We start from the raw sequence: 20237 nt of genomic DNA, 5'->3' as shown, positions 1-20237 counted from the left end.
CATCATATACATGGCCAATGTGTGTTCATGCCTATATGACGCACCCATATGTGATAACTGAGGATGCCATTTCCAAACCACGGGCAGTCATCTGCTGCTATAACAGCCTCCACTTATCTGGTTTCAGGCTAACCACCAGATTTTGGAAGCTGACTGCAGGGATTTACTCCCATTCAACTACGAAGAGCATTAGTGAGATCCAACATTGATGGTGGCCAAGAAGGCGTGGCTTGAAGTTTCCCTACCGGTTAATCCCAAAGATTCTCTGTGGACCTGATTTAAGAAGTGGAAGCAAACATCCCTTCTGGTCCATTTCTCTTGGTAAAAACATTTAATTGTTGAGTTTTTTACTTATTATCCATTGTTTGATAATATCTTTTTTTCTCATTCTCTTAAAAGAACATACTATTGTGTCAATTGGTAAAAACGGGCAGACAGTCGAATCTCTTGTTTTGGTTTAACTTTAACCAAAGTAGGCCTGAAACTAGCAGTGTGCAGCTTGTGCAATTTTATTGGCATCCCAAGCATATGAGGTGATTAAAGGGAAAGAGTCAGCAAACACACTCTGATGGAAGTGTTAGCGAGGTCTGAGTGAGGGTCTGCCAAACTGAACAGAGTCACAGTGGTCGTGTAGTTTCAGAGTCAGGACACTGCTGTTACTGGCAAGGGATAACAGCCTGAGTCCATTTAATTGCTTTACTAAGTGTTACGTAACAGGAATAGTTTTGTTGCAGATTCAGGATCATTTCAGCAGAAAGCAGCAGGCTTAAAGCCTCAGTGCTGATGGATTATTCTGGTATATTTCATCAAGCTTATTTGTATCCCCTCCTCCTTCTGTTATCCCGTTTCTCAGAAAGAGAAAACCTGGCTTGTGACATCACCTGACCCACTTATGGCATCGGGTCAGGGTTCTGCTTTGGGAATTGTATTTCTCACAAACAGTTGTTATCATTTACCCAACTGTTATATTATCAGGGCAGTTTGAAATGTAGTCTTTTATGAAGTTGGGGAAAAACACAAGTCCTTTTAGTTAGATTTCTTTGGCCAAATATCTGTGCTATGATAATAGGTGTGGCATACCTGTCCTCATACTTTTGAGGGGAATCTTAATGCTACACCACACAATAATATTTTAGACAATAGTGTGCTTTCAGCTTTCTTGCAACAGTTTGGGGAGGGGCCTTGCTTGTTTGAACATGACAATGATCCTCTGCACAAAGCCAAAGGTGAACGACAACCAACAGATCGCTATTTGGGTGACTTTTTGCATATTAGACCCATATAGCCAGCACCCCTTTTTCTATGAATCACTTTTTTCAGTAAGTAAATAAATAAGTAAGTAAATAAAAAAAACAAGAGCATCAATTGATTGACTGTTTTTGTATGTGTGCACTTCACAGCTTTTCGATTTTCTTTTCTGTGCGTGCAGGTTTCCATGCCAACCAGACAGCTGAGAACTCACCTGCTCCTGCTGCAGTGTTTGTCCCCAGATGGGAGCTGAGTCCCCACAGTGTGACTGAGCGAGCAATTGCTGTCCCTCCATCCCTGTGTCAAGCATTTGTTCCCCACATGGTTTGCCTTTTATTTTGGGGTAATGTGTGTTTTAAGGTTGGGTTCGCCAGAATACCATAACATCCTGTTTTGTCACTGTTATAATACCTTTCAGTGCAGACAGTTTGGGTTTTTACGTGCCCAGGTTTTTAGATATCTACCTCTAATAGTTTTACCTTCAATGGAAGGGAGCAAAACATTTCCTGCTTTACTTAACACATTAAAAAAGATATTTGGAAAAACTCAACACCTCTTTCCAAAAGCACCATCCCAGTTGCTCTGGATATCATACACACCTCACTGTCAACAGTTTCCACAGAGAATATTTCTTTGGTAAAAAAAGTAGTTCCTGTATGGCCTTCTAGGGAATGATTGTAAGCCAAGACATGTCCTCTGAAGTACTGAGGTACAAATGTGTGTGTGTGTGTGTTTGAGTGTTGCCTTCTGTGTAAAACTAATGAGAAGGGGAGAACAGGGTTTGTTTCACATTTTTAACTCATGTGAATTGCTCATCATCAACACATCTTACAACATCATGTCATTTATTCCTACATTAGAGAGAAGCATATGGTCTTGGGTTGAAATGGGTATCAATTTCATATTTAGAATTTATTTTAACAGCAAGCTATTAACCATCAAAGACGCTTACACATTGTATGTAAACTAAAGCGACCACTAACTCCATAACCAACCCTGTGATGGGGTTGGCTGTGAGCTCTTGTAATGTTGTGATAAAAAACATTTGTCAGAACATTGTATTCGTGCATTTAAAGAAAACACCTGCAAACATACAGTTAAAGTAAAAAAAAAAAAGTAAAGGAATATGAAAAAGTGTTCTTCCATCTTAGCCTCTGAATGTAAACATGAACAATGACCAGAGCTGTCTTTCTCATGCAACGATGTTTTCTTCTATACCTGCTTCTTATGTCACTTTGAAAGGATTTAGTCACATATAAATATTTTCTTTAGCTATACAGCAAACATTAGAATAAAACAAATATCTTGATGCCTGACCCTGACACTCAGCAGCAAGCTTCTGTTTGAATGTGCAATCCTCTTTACTTACACACACAAGTCTTTGTAATCCACTGTCGCAGTTTGAAATCACATTTTCGTAGGGCTGAAGTTCTTTCAATTCATCTTTTTATGTGTCCTTGACTAACTCTGACACAGTGATTCAGGGGCATTCTGCTCTGTTCAGCTGACCACTTTCATACAACACACGTTTTGTTTGGCTTATACGTCACAAATTTCCATCTGCAGAGATTTCTTTCAGTTAAACACTTTCTTGCATGTATTCTTATAACTACAGAACTTGCTTGAGAATCATCAAGTTTTTAAGTTGTCTTCCATATCAAAATCAATCATGATAGTTGTCTGTATGTCCATGGGTACACTACAATCATGAACTGTTAAAAGCTAATTCAGCCTTTTTTGTTGCTGCTGATTTGCAAAAAAGTAAATATAAGCCAAAGACACGGAGCCATAGCTGTAGCTCAGTGTATCCATCACAACATTAGAATTTCTGTTTACATCACCTAAAGCATCATGAAAAAAGAAAATGATTTAGTTCTGAGTATCCTTCATCTAATAATCAGATATCTTAATGTGACCAGCTGAGATCTGGTACTATTGCTCAGTTTCAGCCTGGAAGAAGAATACCATCTTTGTTCAATGTGCCATCGGACTGATGACAGTGAGTTTCCTTGTAAAACTTGTAATATTACAAAATTAAAAAGGCAAATTCAGAATACAGTTATAGTGTCTGAGCAGGTGAATTTTAGGTGGCAAGAGGACATTTTCATTCAGCAGGGCTTTGAGGCCATGAAAAATTAGATCTTGGGTTTGATTTAGCCTGACATTTTCATAGGCATGAGGACAGTTTCGGATAAAAGGATTTATCCCACTCTGCTCTAATCCATGTCTGCACAATGGGCTCCTTTCACAAGACTTTTGTCATATATCTTCTTCTGTTTTTTTTCTCAGCTTGTAATTCTTGTCATCTCTTTTCTGGGAGGATTTTTCGGTGAAAAGCAAGTGGTGCTGATGATGATGCAGACTAAACCAAACGAATGGGCAGAGTGGAACAAAGACTTTAAACTATGACTCAGCCACTACTACACTAGAAAGCGTGAGTTTCCATGTGCCACGACCTGCGCGGATAGAATTGCAGCCTGACAACACCCATTGGCTGAAAGTAGGTCAAGTTTAGATTCACGTCATCCTACAGTGGATTGAGCCCTCATTCTCAGACTTAGAGTTTACTACAGCAGCCCTGAGAAACTCATTTAGTCATGATTGTAACAAAGACCTAAACACTGTGTTAAGTACACAACCTCAGGTAAATGTGTGATATCTCAGGGGTTTTGGAGAGCATATGACCATTTATGAACATGTCTCATCTGAGAGATGAAACTGCAGCAGTCACGGATGTAATCTGTGTCGCTGGCACAAAAAGACGCTGTTTTATCCATAAAGAATAGGACACTGGTCTGACTTTGAGAGCATACTCTGCATCTACATGTGTTTTAGTTGAAAGCAAATTTGTCACAACAATGCACTCCTACGCTCTTACTTATGTGTTATATTGGGTTTCTGTTTTGTTCCTGTCAAAGCAATTTTGACCTGAGAAAAGGCTTAAAACGTGACGAAAGGCCAGTGTACACAGAACATTTCAGTTGGAAACAAAGATATTTTTAGCCCAAAGCCAAGCTGAGAAAGTTCCCATTCATTCTGTTTTCACGAGCAGTCCATTGACAAATGATTTAGGAGTGTTCTCAAAGAAAATTGCTCACAGCTGGAATTTTGGAAAATGTTCTCGGTAACGCAAAACTGTGGGTCTGTCCATCACAAATTCAAATGTTGTTACAACAGCTCTCAATAGCTTGTGGGGCTGCAATTGCAGGGAATTGCATGGGAGCAAAGGGAAACATGAACGACTATGGTAATAGACTATGACAGTTTAGGATAGACAGTTTACTGTATATGATGGAAAGCAAGCACAAAATACTCAATCAGCAAACATGTAAAAAAAACAACAAAAAAACGTAGAAACATTTTGACCCTAATTTGATTTATCACATTTGTCCATGGATATTTGGATATGGAAGTGAGCACCTAATGTATTAGTATGGATGTATTATAAGTATTATTATAAGTTAAAACTGTTGAATTGATACATCCATGTGCAGTAAGAGAACATTATGCACTGGTTTGCACCATGACAGGATTAACCTGCTAAGAAACCCTGCAAGTAGTATATATAGGCCATAATAAAGATAGAAATAGTATGGATATATACTATCTATACATACATGGTAATATAGAATAGATACTTAATGGGATAAATTAAAAAAAACAAACAAGTATATATACATAAGATAAAAAGAAGGCTTTTTTACTACTGGAGGGGAAATTCAGAAGGGATGAGTACAGACAAATAAAGAAAGTTAAGAAATATATATACAGGAGCAATTTTAGTCAAGATTACCGGATACAGTAACTTTTAATTGATGTGATACATGTAGAATACAGAGATGTAAAAGACAACTAGTGCATGGATATCAGTGCATGGTTCTGGTTAATTGTAGGTAGCCTAATTAGAAAATGTCCAAAAAGGTGCATCTATCGTACAGTGGCAGATTTATGATGAATCAAATATTACAGAGTACAAGCTCAGAAACAAGGACTATGCATGGCAAAAGTATTAGCTGTAATAAGTGGTGCATCACACTGCAAGTACAACATATGAATGAAGTAGAAATAAAAGTAAATTTAAATAGCAGTAAATTGAGTTTTGATACATTGTAAATAAAACTTTTGAATGTTTTATGACAGAATAAATAGCAGGACTGAATATTTCCCCTTGTATGTACTTTATTTGGTCGCCTCAAAACATCCTCTATACAATTTGCAATTGAAGGCAACATGTTGAATGTCTTCTTTCCCACGGGTCTCGAACGCGCCGCGAGGAGCTGACCACGCCCTCCCGGTACTTTGACGTCACCGGCGTCCGTCTCCGCACATGGATGTAGAGGTGTAGCTGCTCCGTCAGACCTCCGCTCCCCCGCCCCCCTCCTCTCCTCCTCCTCCTCCTCCTCCTCCTCCTCCTCCTCCAGCTATTTGCCAGCCAGCCTCGACGACAGACAGCCAGCCGCTCACCGTCCTGCTGCTGCGCGGAGCCCCGTTCACTCCCTCCCGAGCACCGGTGTCGTTGTTTCCCGTCTGCACGGACCTCCTCGGCCGTCTCTCTCGGAGGGGAAGACTCTCTCTTGTGTTTGCGAGCTTTGTTCTCCAATAACCCTTTAAGACATATGGAGAAAATGGCCAGACCTCTTCCCATAAACCCAACTTTCCTGCCGCCGACTCACGGCGTACTGAAATCCCTGCTGGAGAACCCGCTGAAGCTTCCTTTCCATCACGATGAAGGTACGTTTGAAAGCGATAAAACTTGACTGTGGGGTCCGCTGACTGGGCTTCAGTCTCCGCGGTGTGGTGTCTCTCTGCTGGTTATTATCATTCTGGAGACATGCACGGCTTTGACAGATGAAGGACGCGGGCTGACTAAACCCAACCAGAGTAATACTTCTTGTCATTTTACGGTCTTTGTCGAAGAAACTAAGTCATCTTATCAGCCTGGCTGCTGCAAAGATAAATAAAACAGAATAATGATCGTCTCGGCTTAATGCTGGTTGACTGACAGGTTGACGTGAACTTCAGCTCCAGCTCACGAGCTATTTAACTGCTATTTTTTCGCTAAAGTAGCGCAATTCAGAACAGTCTGCATGTGTTGTTATTGTCACTGCGCTGTTTTTAGCTCGGAGGTGCGTTTATTACCTTTAAACCCTAATTAGTGATACCACGACGGGTCGACAGAGGGCGTCCTTTCTGTGCTGAAGCTGCTGTTGATGCTTGCAGTGCACCCTGTGTTTGTATTGTTCAATGTATTGAGTTTCATTACAGTGTCTGAACATGAATAGAGACGTTGTTTTTAAAGGGTAAGGTCACACGAATAAAAAAAAGCAACATATTTTCTGGAGGAGGAAATTGGATAATGGAGGATGATTGGATTTAGTTGGTACATCATTGAAAAATAACACATCAACAAGCCTTGATAAATAATGAACTCAGCAGCTTTCAGTGTGGGTGACAATAGACACTACAGACAACTGAAGAGTCCCTATTACATTTTTTTTTTTTTATTGAAATTGATTGAAGTGACCCTTTAAGAAGCGTCCCCAGGCATACTTTCTATTTATACCCATGCAATGACCCGTGATTCTCCCCGGCTGTAAGACAATGAAATGACTGTGTGCAAACACTTGCAGGATTTGGGAAAGACAAGGAGAAAGAGAAGAAGCTGGATGAGGAGAGCAGCGCAGCCAACCATCCACAGTCGGCCTTCCTTGGTCCGACTCTCTGGGACAAGACCCTGCCCTACGATGGGGACAACTTTCAGCTGGAGTACATGGACCTGGAGGAGTTCCTGTCAGAGAACGGCATCCCTGCTAACACAGCCCAGAGCGACCAGGCCCAGCAGGCAGCCCAGCCGCCTCAGCAGGCCCCGCTGGCCGCCCCACCCGCCCCGCCCACACCCACCGTGGTGGACCTTAGCAGCCGCGCCACCACCTCGGTTCACACAGGCATGGCGCCTCAGACCGTACTGCACAGCCCCAGCACAGCAGGTAGGACTCACATGCAGCGGAACATGATGTGCACCTGACAACGCACCTGCACACAAAGGGACACGTGGGGGTCACACACTCTTTCACACCTTCTCAGTTACACAGGAGGCTCCAGAAGGTTGCGCTGCTTCTTTGCTCACCTGGTACACACACACACACACACACACACACACACACACATTAGAATACACACCACCATTACCTAGCTAGCCCAGAGATGCTAAGCGACAACAAGTGGTTGTGGTTTGTGTCTGACTCTCCGAAGGCCTCACCTCTGAGAGCTGACTTAGGTCTGTTTCTAATTTAGCTTCACCTAGTTAGAGCTTTTCACCACAGGTTAGATACACACTGACGTACTTGAGCTCTGACTTGCGGCCCCGAACTGGACTTTAGAGTCCCAGAGCACAGCTTAAACAGGCCAAGGATACAGCACAGTCCAAGGCTTCGTCTACCATGAGCCATGTTTACTTTAGTTTTCTGTGCTGCAGTTATAATTGTGTATTGAAAGTTTAATTTTCCCCTCTGTAAGAGTAGTTTCAGTATTAACTTTCATTCCCCAGAATTCCCTGGTGATCGCTGATGAAAAGCTGCTTGCGTTAGTCAGAAAAGTGATTTATAAATTATTACATTCTACTGAACTTCATTTAGCCTTTGTCCTGCACTCTAGACTCAATGAGACTGATTTTTTTAGGTGTTTTTAATTTTCCTTTGGCTCTTGATATCTTATAATAGGCAAGACAGGAAAGGTCTAATGATCCTAAAAGCTTGTACAGACCTTATTTCATTACAGATTCTTTCAGTACTAAGTTTCAGTGTTATGGTGATCAAATTGAGCTTTTCGTAATGGAAAATCTTCTTATTGTAATGAGCTGACATTAAGTAGGTAGTCGGTGTTTAGACTGAAGCGTTAAACTGTGTAACTGAGTTTGTAAAGCTGCAGCCAGACACTACTTGGGTTTTCAATTCACCAAACAGCAGAGCGATTTTGAATCATTTAAAGGGCCGACCCCGACTATAAACATAAGCAGAGCGAATTCTCAGCGGGCAAAACCCAACCACGCCACCGGAGACGGTTAGTGTTTCAATTCCAAACGTAACACAAAGAGGCTCCTGGTAGGAGATCTGACGATATGAGACAGATAAACAGATGGATTGTTTGGAGGGCGCTTGTGTGTGTGATGCTGCAAATGCTCTGTTTATGTGTGTTTTACCTGTAAACGCTGAACAGGAGGGGTCTTGGTGTAAAGCAACACGCCTTGTTCCACTGAACAGTCAATGCGTGGTCAATTGAGTGCGTTATCAGGAATCACACAAACAAAAATCAGTAAACAACAGATTAAACTCCTGTGCAGATGCGCATTGATTCTGCGGATGATTAAAGACTCATCAGGCTGCATGATAATGGAGGATGAATGGTGTTCGTTCGCCTTCCTGTAAATGTTACGAGGGCTGATCATGACCTGAGAAACAGCTAGTCCATCGCTCATTTGTCAGCTTAATTACACCAAATGTGGCCGGTCCTGTTTGCTCGTTTGTGGGTGAAATCGTCCGTGATTCACCCCTTAAAAGTTCCACAAACACACACATTCTCATGATAACAGTTACATAGGGACAATGTGTGCTAAATGTTGTTTGTGGATGTCCACAGCTGTTGTATCTCCACCACACACAGCACTTCCTCTCAGTGTGTTGTGTCTTACTGCTGAGGTATTACAAACACTGCCACTGTACTGTGGTACATACATCATATGACATCCAGACATAACAGGGCTAATGGGGCTGGACGATAAAAGCCATTGCATTAGTGACGTTCTTAATTCCTCACTGAACATGCATATGTCGATATTTTCAAAAAAAATCAATCCTCTGTATTCCATTTGCTTTAACTGAGAGCGGCTACAACAACCAGTGGTTGGTATAAGTTCAACCGACCAATTAGCTCAATTAGTCAAGGCTAGAAAACAGGGTTAATCAGAGAGAGGTTTAAATGTACAATTAGATAATTAAAATAGAAAATAAATACCTGATTAAAGAGGTAAATGTAAAAAAATCAATGAAAATGATGTTCAGAAAACACAGAATATCATGATAAACAATTTACAAGAGATACGATATTAAAATAACAGTAATTCTACTAATAATTAGTATCAAAATACATGCAACATTTTTTTGTAGTATAACTTAAATCAATTATATTTTCTAAAAATGATTAATTTCTGTTTGTTCCCTTCAAAAATCTCTTATTCTCACATCCTCATGTCGGGTTAATTATACCATTAATAATGACTAATAACAGCCTGCATATATGCGTGTAGACTGAGCGAAGGTACTGCAGTTTTAGCCCTCTTTACTGTGTAACCTTAGAGCCGCAGTGGCTACTATTAGTTTTTTTATTTAAAGGATGCATTGTTTAGTCTATAAAATAAAATGTATGACACCTTCCCACAGCCCAAGGTGATGTCTTAAAATAGCTGGTCTTGTTTGAACAACAGTCCAAAACCAAAAGATAATAAATTTTACAACCGGAGGAAAGAAGCAAATCCTTCACATTTGAAAAACTGGAAAATTAGGACGTTGATAATATCACTTTGTCATTTTATTTTGTTGAATGAACGACTAGACTGATTGTTTGAACACTACACACTTCAGAAGGATGTAGATTTTAGGTCCACCTTGTAAGAAGGAAAGTAAAAAGTGTAGGAACATTTAGTTAGATTTGAGATTCATATCCTCTCTAAAACTCCCTCACTGTAACATGAAGCTTTCAGCATGATGTTTCACCTTATGTCGGCCTACTTCTGTTCCTGCAGCTAGAAAGGTGTGCAGCCTCAGGTAAGAGAGATCTAGTTGGAACCTGAGAGCAGTGCAGCCACAGATAAAGACAGGGGAGGTGCATCTGTACGGTACAGCCTGCGTGTTCATGTGCGTATGTGCAGAGGCAGAACTTCAGACTGTGTGTGTGTGTGTGTGTGTGTGTGTGTTTTGTTTGAGTCTGTCTCTGTCTGTGCCTTCACATTTACCTCTCACGTGAACGCGGCTGGGGTTTCCTGCAGCGTGCTGGGCCATGTGACGGACACATGCAGGCGCCGTGTGCGGCTCTCAGCTGCAAACAGGAGCTTGTCACGGCATGAACCTCCCTTCTCTCCTCCCTCCCTCCCACGCTCACTCTCACTTTCGCCCTCCCCTCTCTCTCTCTCTCTCTCTCTCTCTCTCTTAAACACTCTCCACTTCCCGTCCAGTCTTCCTCTCCCTCCCTGGCCTGGCTCTGCTCCGACACAGCCTGGACTCACAGCCAAGGCACAGGCTGTACCCTGCAGAGATCACATGGACTCTAGTGTGCTTTTGTCACGTGCTCACAATGCTGTTCCAGCTCGCAGAGTCTTGTCTCATCTAACCAGCCACTCCACCACCACCACCCACAACAACAACCACAGCCCTTTGTGCCTGCGCCCTGCTTGCAAGCAATACAGCAGCCGGCAGATAACATTGTTATCACAACCAAACGAACAAATGAACGGGCGTTTCAGTGTTTTCGCAGTCTGACTGGCGTGCAGACGCTGAGGGTCTGTGTCAGGGTTGGTTCAGGAGAGGGACCCCTGTGTGCTGTTGGCAGGGTCCAAAGGGGAAGTCAGATGTAGGAGGGGTCAAAGGGTGTGTTGTGGTGCATTCCAGTGTGTTAGTGAAGGAAAGAGGGCTCAGTGGGAAACACTAAATCACTTTGAGGAGCTAAATGTGGAGTTCATATATTTATCAGGATGTCAAAGTAATTTAGCGTGTCAGCGGAGGCTGGTGAGGCAGCACTCAGTGCACTGATCAGAAAAAGCTTTATTGTATCTTTCCCATTGTTGTAGTAGTCAGTTTCATCTGACAAGGTTACTGGCAAACCAAGTAGCTTTCCTCTCAAATGTCTGTCATGTGGTCTGTGGACAGGATCAGCAAGTACTGCATGAGTGGCCTAAAGCAATGAAGTACAGCAAAAAAATTCTCCAGGGTGTAAGATGGTTTAGTTTCCTCTTTGTCAACAAATCTCACGAGAGGACCAAAACCAACAGTGTGTTAGTGAGTTATCTCTCAATACTTGGTTCCTGCTGAAAGTGTGAATTAATTTCTAATGTACATGTTTCAGTTATTTCTTAAAACAGCTGGGCGTCGTAGTTTTTAGCAACCATGACCAAAACAGGACTGTCTCCAACTGTGGAATAATACACAATCTTTTCTCTAGACAGTAATTGGGGGCAGCAGGGTGGTGAACATCGGTGAAAATAAACTACAGTGTGTTTTTATGGTAACAAAAGAACCTGTCACTGTTTTAATAGTTTTGGGACAACAATGGAGCTCTATGACACAGAGGAATAAGATATGTCAGGCTTTCAATACAAGTACAATTACAGTTCATTGTTGGTTTTGGTCTTTTCGTGGGATTTGTTGACAATAAGAAAAATATCCCTAATGTATCCCCGATGTGCTCATGTGAACCAGTCCAACCTTCTGCAGAAAGGAGGAACCAGTTGCAGCACTCTTGTTAAATTTCTGAGCCAATTAGAACAATAATCCTTCTGCCCTTTAGCCCCAAAGCGCAGTGTTTGAGAGAAAAAGTGGCTGCTGTCGGTCCCGTGTTACACCCAGGTCAGAGTTCAGCAGCTCTGCCCTTACAGCCAGATACCACCAGCAGCCCAGCTTATCACTAACTGTAGCATTATCACCCACACAGCTATATGATAACACTCAGTGCAACTCTGATATGATGATCTAGTCTGACACCAACCTGCAGTCAGCAGTGTGTGGAGGTTGTAAGATAATACATGAACAGTCTCATGTCAATTGAAGGTATTTCGTGGTGTTAAAGTCCTGTTTATTCCTGCTTTCACACACCTCTTTGTAGGTCAGCTCCGAACTACCCTTCCTGGCTCGTTAATTTTAGATTTCCTGTTCAGGAGGGGTGGAGGAGGACTATTTTGTGAATCCACATTCGACAACTTCCTCTCTCCTGGAATGTGTCGTACGTGAGTTGAGAACACTACAGGTTACGGAACCGGCTTGTGCGCCTACTTTTAGCCCACGGCCATGCCACTGTTTTAACTCCAGCTAATGAGGAGATCATAATGGCTCCTATAGGTGATTAGGGCGAGGCGGCTACTGCAGGTCTGACTCCAGGTCTGACTCCAGGTCTGACTCCAGGCCTGACGGACTGTCCAACACAGCGTCTAGTTTTAGTAGTGCAGTTTGTGGCTGAGCTCAGTCTATAATGGTAATTCTGCTTAGCCATTAGCTATTTAAATAATTAGTCAAGCAGAAATACCAAAAATTCTGTTATTCCAGCTTCTGAAATGTGAAGATTTGCAGTTTCTCTGTGGTTTGTATCATTTTAAGTGAAATATATTTGCATTTTAGACTGTTGTTCAAACAAAACAAGCCAATTGAAGTTGGGCTCTGGTTACTCTGATAACATGTAATGGACGTTTTTCATGACAATCTTAATAACTTTTTGATATCTTTGGGTTTTGGACCTGTTGTTGGCCAAAACAATACATTTGGGCTCTTTTTGACATGTCATAGACTAAACGATTCATGAATTATAATCAAGAAACAAACTTACAGATCAATCAACTCTCTTACTTATTATTTGATCAGATAGTCCAATTTTCCCAAATCAACGTGTTTTCGGCTGCATGTTCTTATATAGCACTACTTCTTGTAAAGGAAAACTTGCTGATATTTCTTTGAAGTAAAACGTGAAAAACCACCCAGACTTGTGTGTAGTGAACATCAACATCAACATCTGCTGAAGGCATGGATCTGAAACACATGTCTTAGAAAGTTGTTGTTTTCAACAGTGTAGTTTTCTTCCCACATTTCTGCTCTCAGTTTTATGAGGTGATAATTATCAGCTTTTAATAGTCCTACATAGTTGCTCAAACAAATGCTTTTGTTTTCCTCCTTGTTGTGAACAGAGAAATCTTGGCCATTGTTGCACTCAGTTTTGAGGTTTTCACGTCTGTGTGATGAAGAAGCCCATCATTTCCTATGGATAGGATGCTGACTCCTGATGCTCAGACTGAACACAGGCTTCCTGTTTGGTGCTGATTTTTACTCTGAGAACCAAGCTCAGTCTGATGGCCCTTTCTCAAATCTCCAGCGCAGCCAAAAGCAGAAAGCAGTTTGACCGTGTACACTGTGACTGAAGGTCAGCAGCATTGACTGGCTGTCATGGCGCGCTCACAAGTACAAAAATGTAGGTCATGATGTACGAGCTGGCAGCAGCAGCTAATGAAAATGCCTGCCACACTTTGCTGCTTTCAGCCCTATTCCCCGTTGTGTCGCTCGTCAAGCTTTTTGTATCGAGCAGGGAGCGCAGGTATGGTTTGTGTGTCAAAACAAATCGGTGCTAATGTAATGAATCACAGGGCAACTGTTCCACCAAGGCCGGAAAATGAACCGAATCACTGGTCAGCCGGCAGCTTCAGATCAATGGGAGAAGCCTTGCACAAGAGGCAGATAGCCGTGAAGGCAGACCACTTGGAGACACAAAATCTGCTTGTTTCAGATGAGCTGAGAGGAGCTGCTGATAGCTGCAGAGTTTAAGATAAAACAGTCAGTGAAATGATTCTTCAGCCCGTTTGCTTGTGTTCGTAAAGCTTTTGTGATAGCACCACCTGCTGGTCAGATCTGACAAATACTCTTCTGTACAGATGAAATGAGTTCTACAAATGTAGTCACCTGTTCTCTTGCTTTGCATCTGCACCGACACTCTTGTTTTGCCACTTTAAGTCAAAGCCCAACATTTCTTAATGGTTGAGCCCTTGAACACACAAACATGTGAGCTCAGAGGGAAGAAAGGCAGCATTCAGCTCCCCCTCGGAGGCCTCCAGCTCAGAATGAGAGGCTCTCTTCAGCTCCCCACCGCTGCTCCATCTGTGCCCTCTGTCCAGCTTTAAGAGCCTCACAGAAAAAAGCTGGCGTTGTGTAACCTATTACCCCAAATGGAAATGGCACCTTGAACTTTAATGGTGCTGTTTCTGCTGTCTTCTCCCTTCTCTGCCAAATGATGAGAGGTTTTTTTACTCTTTACAAACTCTGTTTAAGAAAATAGGATGATTCTGTGTACTGGCTAAAAGTTAATGTGTGTCATTTTTTGTTGCTCTCCCTGCAGCACTGCCCTCACCCCGGGACACCCCCAGCCCCATTGACCCAGAGTCCATCCAGGTGCCCTTGGCCTACGATCCCGACCCAGCGGACCTGGCTCTGTCCAGCGTGCCGGGGCAGGAAATGTTCGACCCCAGGAAACGCAAATTTACCGCAGAGGAGCTGAAGCCACAGCCCATGATCAAGAAAGCCCGCAAGGTTTTCATCCCAGAGGACATGAAGGTGACCTGCTGCTCTTTCTCCACGTGTCAGTTTCAGCTGGGTGATGTGAGATTAGATCTCCTGCTTTGGCCGAGATGTTGGGGCCTGTTGTTATGTAAGCAGAGAGGGTCTAGGCAGCTTTGAGGGGACAAAGACCATGGACTGAAAGCCGAACAAGCTGCACTCTCAAACATGGGAAGCTTACGAAGTGGTTGAAATAGTCAAAAGTTATATTAAAAAGATGGAGATGAGTAAGGTAATAGAAGGGTGCAGCTATTACTAACCTAAATCAACATAGTTTGTTTAATCCCTATAAATATAATATTTGCATTGATCGAGTTTGAACACTAGTGCCAGTACTACACCTGAGTTTTGGTCTTATTACCAAAGGAATACTTTTTTATACCTTGGATAATGTAGACAAAGACGTGTTAACCCAGTTTATGATGCCACTTTAAAGGTCAAATTCAGCGAGGAGAATGCTTCAAAATGTTATTTATGTCATTCATTACTTCATTCTCCCCAAAGTAAAAAGGGTGAATATCCAGCAGGAAGAAACTATATTTAGCACAAAGTGTTTGGGGTGTTGGTTTCTTCAGGCAGGTCGGCTCAGGTGAATCATCCTGTGTCGCACTACAGCAGCGAAATAACACGATGACCTTTTAGACTTTTCAACAACCACGACATGGGTTTGGTCCGGAGAGCTCCTCGTCCTGACCTTTTGACTCCATCGTGAACCATATTGTACGAATCTGTTGAAACTCTGTTGTTGCTTTTGGCACTAACCTGTCTGCATGGCTCTCCAGGACGACAGGTACTGGGCCCGGCGCAGGAAGAACAACGTGGCGGCCAAGAGGTCACGGGACGCCCGGCGGCTGAAGGAGAACCAGATCGCCATCCGCGCTGGCTTCCTGGAGAAGGAGAACGCCGCTCTCCGCTCCGAGGTAGCGGACATGAGGAAGGAGCTGGGCCGCTGCAAGAACATTGTGGCTAAATACGAGGCTCGACACGGGCCCCTGTGAGCCCTGACACCCACCCCCCCTCACCCCAGCCGCCAACCCGCACCCGCTCCTCTATCCCCCAACCCGCCTGCCATCGAGTTTGAAGGACAATGTGTCTCTTTTGGTGGCACTGCCCCGTCCTCCTCCACCGCCCCCTCCTCCTCCCTCAAAGCTCCCATCTCAACCCCCTCCCCCCAACACACACCTGTATGATTCTGGTATTATAACTGTCATTTTGACTTCGATCATAAGCTTCAAATTGTCTGTTCCTTCTTTTATTTCTGTACACATCGTTCGACTAAATATATACATATATATAAATATATACATAGATAAATATATGTATTTACACATGCATACTTCCCACTTTAATGTACTGTGAGGAGTTATGAGCCAACCCACCAGCTGAGTCCCTGCTACCTTCCACTTTTGAGAAACGATGCCATGCTGTTTGTTGTTCACTTTCATACCGATTTTATACGTGAGATCAGGACTGAAAACTGTTGTTTCCTGTTTGTTTCTTCTGTGTGTTCTAACGTGACGTGTCTGAGAGCCTGCTTACACCCCCGTCCCCAGCCACCCACATCTTTGACCCTTTTCTGACCTCCTTTTCTCGATGTCCCCATAATATTCCAGTCGTCTAACGCTCCCAGCGCTCTAACCCAGCTCCCCTCTAGCCTCTCTGACAGCGTTCTTGGTATTTAACACTCAGATAGCACATTTTTTCTGTGCAGTCGTGGCGTAACAGATTTGCTGTTTTTAAAAACAGGTTTTTCTTCATCAACCCGACACTGAGCAATAATTCTTGTCCATAACTAAACTGACATGACTACCTACATGTTCCTCACCCCTCCCTGGTCCCCCACCCCACCTTTCCGCCTTTCATTTAGGCTCATCTTCGTTAACTGAGATAACCTTAGTTAACCTCTGCACTAATGCGTGTCTCACAATCTGATCTGGTGCAATGTTTCCACTTGCTCAAAATTTCCTCCGCCTCATATTTATCTACCTTTTATTTCTCAGATGGAAGATTGTTGTTTTTTATATATATATATATGTATTCTGTTGATATAATTGTTAGTATTAATACTACTCTTGACATTGTTGTCGTTTAGCCTACTCCTTGTTTTCAGATTTAAGCATGATTTTCTTTCACAAAACGAAAAGCTGTTTGAAAATCTTTTCATTTTGTTTTTGCAAAGTTGTTGATAATTCTTTTTGCTTCTGTTTAACTTAGCATGATTAATATGAGTGTTTTTATTTTAGAAATCAATACAGTTGTCTCTCATTGTAGCTCTATGTTTGCCCTCTTCCTGAAGATGGCTGTATGAATGTAGACAAAGATGTTGACAAAAAAGTTGGATGGTGTTGTCCAATACTGTGGTTAACCCAATCAATTTGTTTACTGCAGACCAAACGATTCACAACAGAGATGATATATTGGTTACAAGAGATATGTTTATATAAACCTATTCTATAAGTTGTTCCTTTTGTACAGTATTTTTCCTATACATTACTGAACTATGTATTTTAAAGGCACAACAGATCCAGAATATTATTAAAGAATACAAGTATATAACTCAAAGACAAATGCATATAGTGGTATTTTGATATTATATATTAGCTACGATGTGGTAGTTTTACAGAGATTTGTGGATATTCAGCAGCATCCAAACCTCCTGGGCATTATTATCATGATCATGAATATTATTAACACTCCTGCTTATGTTAGTGCCACCTTTAGGCTCCCATGTCGTGTAAATCCCATTTGACTGTAAGGAAGCAGATGCTGAAAATGCAGTCCAGAGAAGAGAATGTACACAGTTTGGCCCTTTTTTAAATCCATCAACTCGAACCCAACGAGAAAACAAGCTTTGTTTGTCAGGTTCAGAGCTGAAACCCTCCCCCTGACTTCACTGAATCATTCAGACTTTCCTTTCTGCCAGTGGCGAATGTTTCTTCTTCAAGGTTTTTTGTGACCATGCAGCTCGTGAGTCTTGTTTCTTTCTGTTCTGGTTTGATGGGATGAAGTTACTATGAAGGAAGGGAAATGTATACCTGCTTACTTTCGCTGCTTTGTGTGTATGATTGGCTCCTTTAGCCGGTGCAGTTGTGTCCCGGAACCTGAGTGATGGACATTGGGAAGCTTTACTTATTTTTCTTAAATGAAGGCTTACAGTGGAGCCCAAATGTTAGTTGTGTTTTAGTGTAGTGCTGCATACCGTAAACCTTTTTTGCCAATCAGTCCAAGGCTAGGATGTGACCGATTCATGTTTTTGAGGCCTGATATTGACTCTTCTGATAATTGTACAGAAGTCCAGGGATGCCAATATTAAAATTAAATCATGCAAAAGATTTTTTTTTCATTTTGGGATATTTTCCCTTTAGTTGCTGACAGAATAATGCCACTCTCATATTTGTGGATTAAATATGGAGGGAAACAGCTAAAACTAAACTCCATATACAAGTGTAATACCAGACTATTTCCTGGCCGGGTGCAGTGAATTCCTGCCGTTTTGGCTAGTTGCCTGGCATTGATGTTCTTACACTTTTGTGGAAGGGGGCGGGGGGGGGTAGGAAGGATAGAAATAAGAATGTCTATTTCTATTTGTGCACATAACGACTGAAATCATCATCTGGCCGAACTTAGCTATGGGAACGTATTCTACCCAGAGGTTCTAATTTCTCAAGAGGTATAATAAAATGACCTTGAGATGGATCAAATCTTCATTTAATTTAAAAATTTTATTTAATCTTCAATATTTTTTAAGTTGAAATTGTTAAAGGGGTTCTCGTTTCAGTTTTAATTTTGGCAATCGGTATGAATTTTCAAACATGAAAATTTAGCTTTTAAAAAATAGTGGCAACCCTTGACTTCTATATTTTTGCCGACATTTTTCAAATTGTGACGCATTAGTATTTGGTTTCAGGGTGGGAAAGACTCTAAAAACACAACAACCTTAAACGAAACAATTAGAAAAGCCAATATTGGCTCCAAAAAACAGCAAAACAACAACTGCGTGGATCAAATCTCAGTCCAGCTTTGGTTGGTCATTATTGATCCCTTCCAAAGGTGTGTGTGATGCAAAATGGTTATTTTCTAACCACAAACTTTTTAATGTTTTTGCGCTTTAGAGGGTGTTTTCCCGTCTGCATCTTATCTGCACAGCCACATTCGAGTGTGAACAGGGTTCTTAGAGAAGAGTGCAGAATGGAAGGATGCCTCCTGAATCTGTGGAGCATCTTATATATGTAATATATACATATACACATATAGGAAAAAGCCAATAATTAATCCATGTGTATCCCAAAATTACCTCACTGTCAAGTGATTTCACTACCTCACCCGGAAACATTAACCATAATTCTGAGTCTATTCCAGTGCCTTGAATACACTGACTGTTCCCCAGTCTCTCTGCAATGTAAAGTTCTCATCACAGCACCAATCGGGTAGGTTCAGATCTGCACTGAAGGGCTTCTTAGTGCATTAAAAAAAGATCTATATATTATATACAATGGCAACGTTTCATTTCTTATTTTGGACATTGCAACAGACCTGTAACCATTGTATTCATGGCAACACCAACGGACTGTTTCAGAGTGTATAAAGATACAGCAGAAATGTGTAGTCGGTCTTGTTTGTCATGGAATGGATGCATAACATTTACTTGTGCTGTTCGGCCCTCAGCCTGTCTGTCTCTGTAATTTGTAGTGTCTAATAAAATCCCAATTCTTTTCTGCTGTGTCGTATTCCTGTGCTCTGCCCTGCGGAATAGTTTTTGTTTTCTTAGAATCACTATGGAAAGCCTGGTTTTCATGAGAGCGAGCTGTCAAACCTGTGAGTACTAGTTCAATCATCCTGCAAGAGATTTCCTAATCTGAAAAAATTGGGACATTTTGCAGCTTTCCGAAGGTTTGGCAGTGGTACTGAAAAACTGTAGTGCCTGTGTCTACTGAAATAATGTCTGTAGCACTGAGCATCAAGAACGGCCAGCATCAGATCTGAGACTTTTGAAAACAGTATTTCTACTTTGTGGAACACAGGAGTTGTTAGGTTGTCTTTGGTGTTGGGAAGAGTTAGTTTGGATGCAAACTAACATGTTAAAACAATAAAGATTCACAATACACACAAGCAAACTAAGCAATAGAAGCAGCAGTAGACCAGTAACTGCCATGTAAAATTACTTTTTTGTCAATGGAGTCTGGTGGCTGTGGTTGGGAGTATACAGCAGCTGTCTCTGGTTAAACAAATAGGATCTAAGAGGTCTATCTCTGTAGGGATCCTTTTTATTATGTAGTCAGACACTTAATATCCGTACTGTGACTAGCCTGTTGCCCCAGATGATCACATTACAACCATTCTAGCCTCTTCGTGGCTGCTGGCTGAGGTGATCCACTGGACCAATTCCAAAACATTTTGTACCTTTCTGTCATTTCAAACCCAAAATATGTTTAAAAAGAAAAATAGGGCCCACGTTTAACAATACGGGAGTATCCTTCAAGTGTTTGGCTGCTTTGTGTTTAAAGAAACTGTCAAAAACTTTGTTCATTTAACATTTAATTAATTTCATTTACCAAAGCTCAGACATTACATGGGTGAAGGTTGATATTGGCACTGATCGAAATGTGTCCAAAGGTTCTTAGATCACCGAAGCCT

At 41.9% G+C, this 20237-nt stretch overlaps 1 protein-coding gene across 1 annotated transcript; it reads left to right on the top strand.

Moving 5' to 3' along the window:
- The first annotated feature begins 5665 nt into the window (after positions 1 to 5665).
- hlfa (HLF transcription factor, PAR bZIP family member a) lies at positions 5666 to 17962 on the top strand. Its single transcript, XM_070848204.1, has 4 exons — positions 5666 to 5979; positions 6879 to 7235; positions 14386 to 14600; positions 15386 to 17962. Exons 1-4 carry the CDS (start codon positions 5865 to 5867, stop codon positions 15599 to 15601), a joined length of 903 nt encoding a protein of 300 aa, XP_070704305.1. The 5' UTR covers positions 5666 to 5864; the 3' UTR covers positions 15602 to 17962.
- The last annotated feature ends 2275 nt before the right edge of the window (positions 17963 to 20237 follow it).

Source organism: Pempheris klunzingeri, chromosome 17, assembly GCF_042242105.1.
Source record: "Pempheris klunzingeri isolate RE-2024b chromosome 17, fPemKlu1.hap1, whole genome shotgun sequence".
Lineage (NCBI taxonomy): Eukaryota > Metazoa > Chordata > Actinopteri > Acropomatiformes > Pempheridae > Pempheris > Pempheris klunzingeri.
This window is presented reverse-complemented; position numbering and strand designations above follow the sequence as displayed.

Bases quoted from the DNA above. Each gene is read 5' to 3' on its own strand.
- hlfa (XM_070848204.1), top strand. From the start codon at position 5,865: ATGGAGAAAATGGCCAGACCTCTTCCCATAAACCCAACTTTCCTGCCG. The intron at 5,980-6,878 runs GTACGTTTGAAA...AAACACTTGCAG, and splicing joins TCCTTTCCATCACGATGAAG to GATTTGGGAAAGACAAGGAG. The intron at 7,236-14,385 runs GTAGGACTCACA...CTCTCCCTGCAG, and splicing joins GCACAGCCCCAGCACAGCAG to CACTGCCCTCACCCCGGGAC.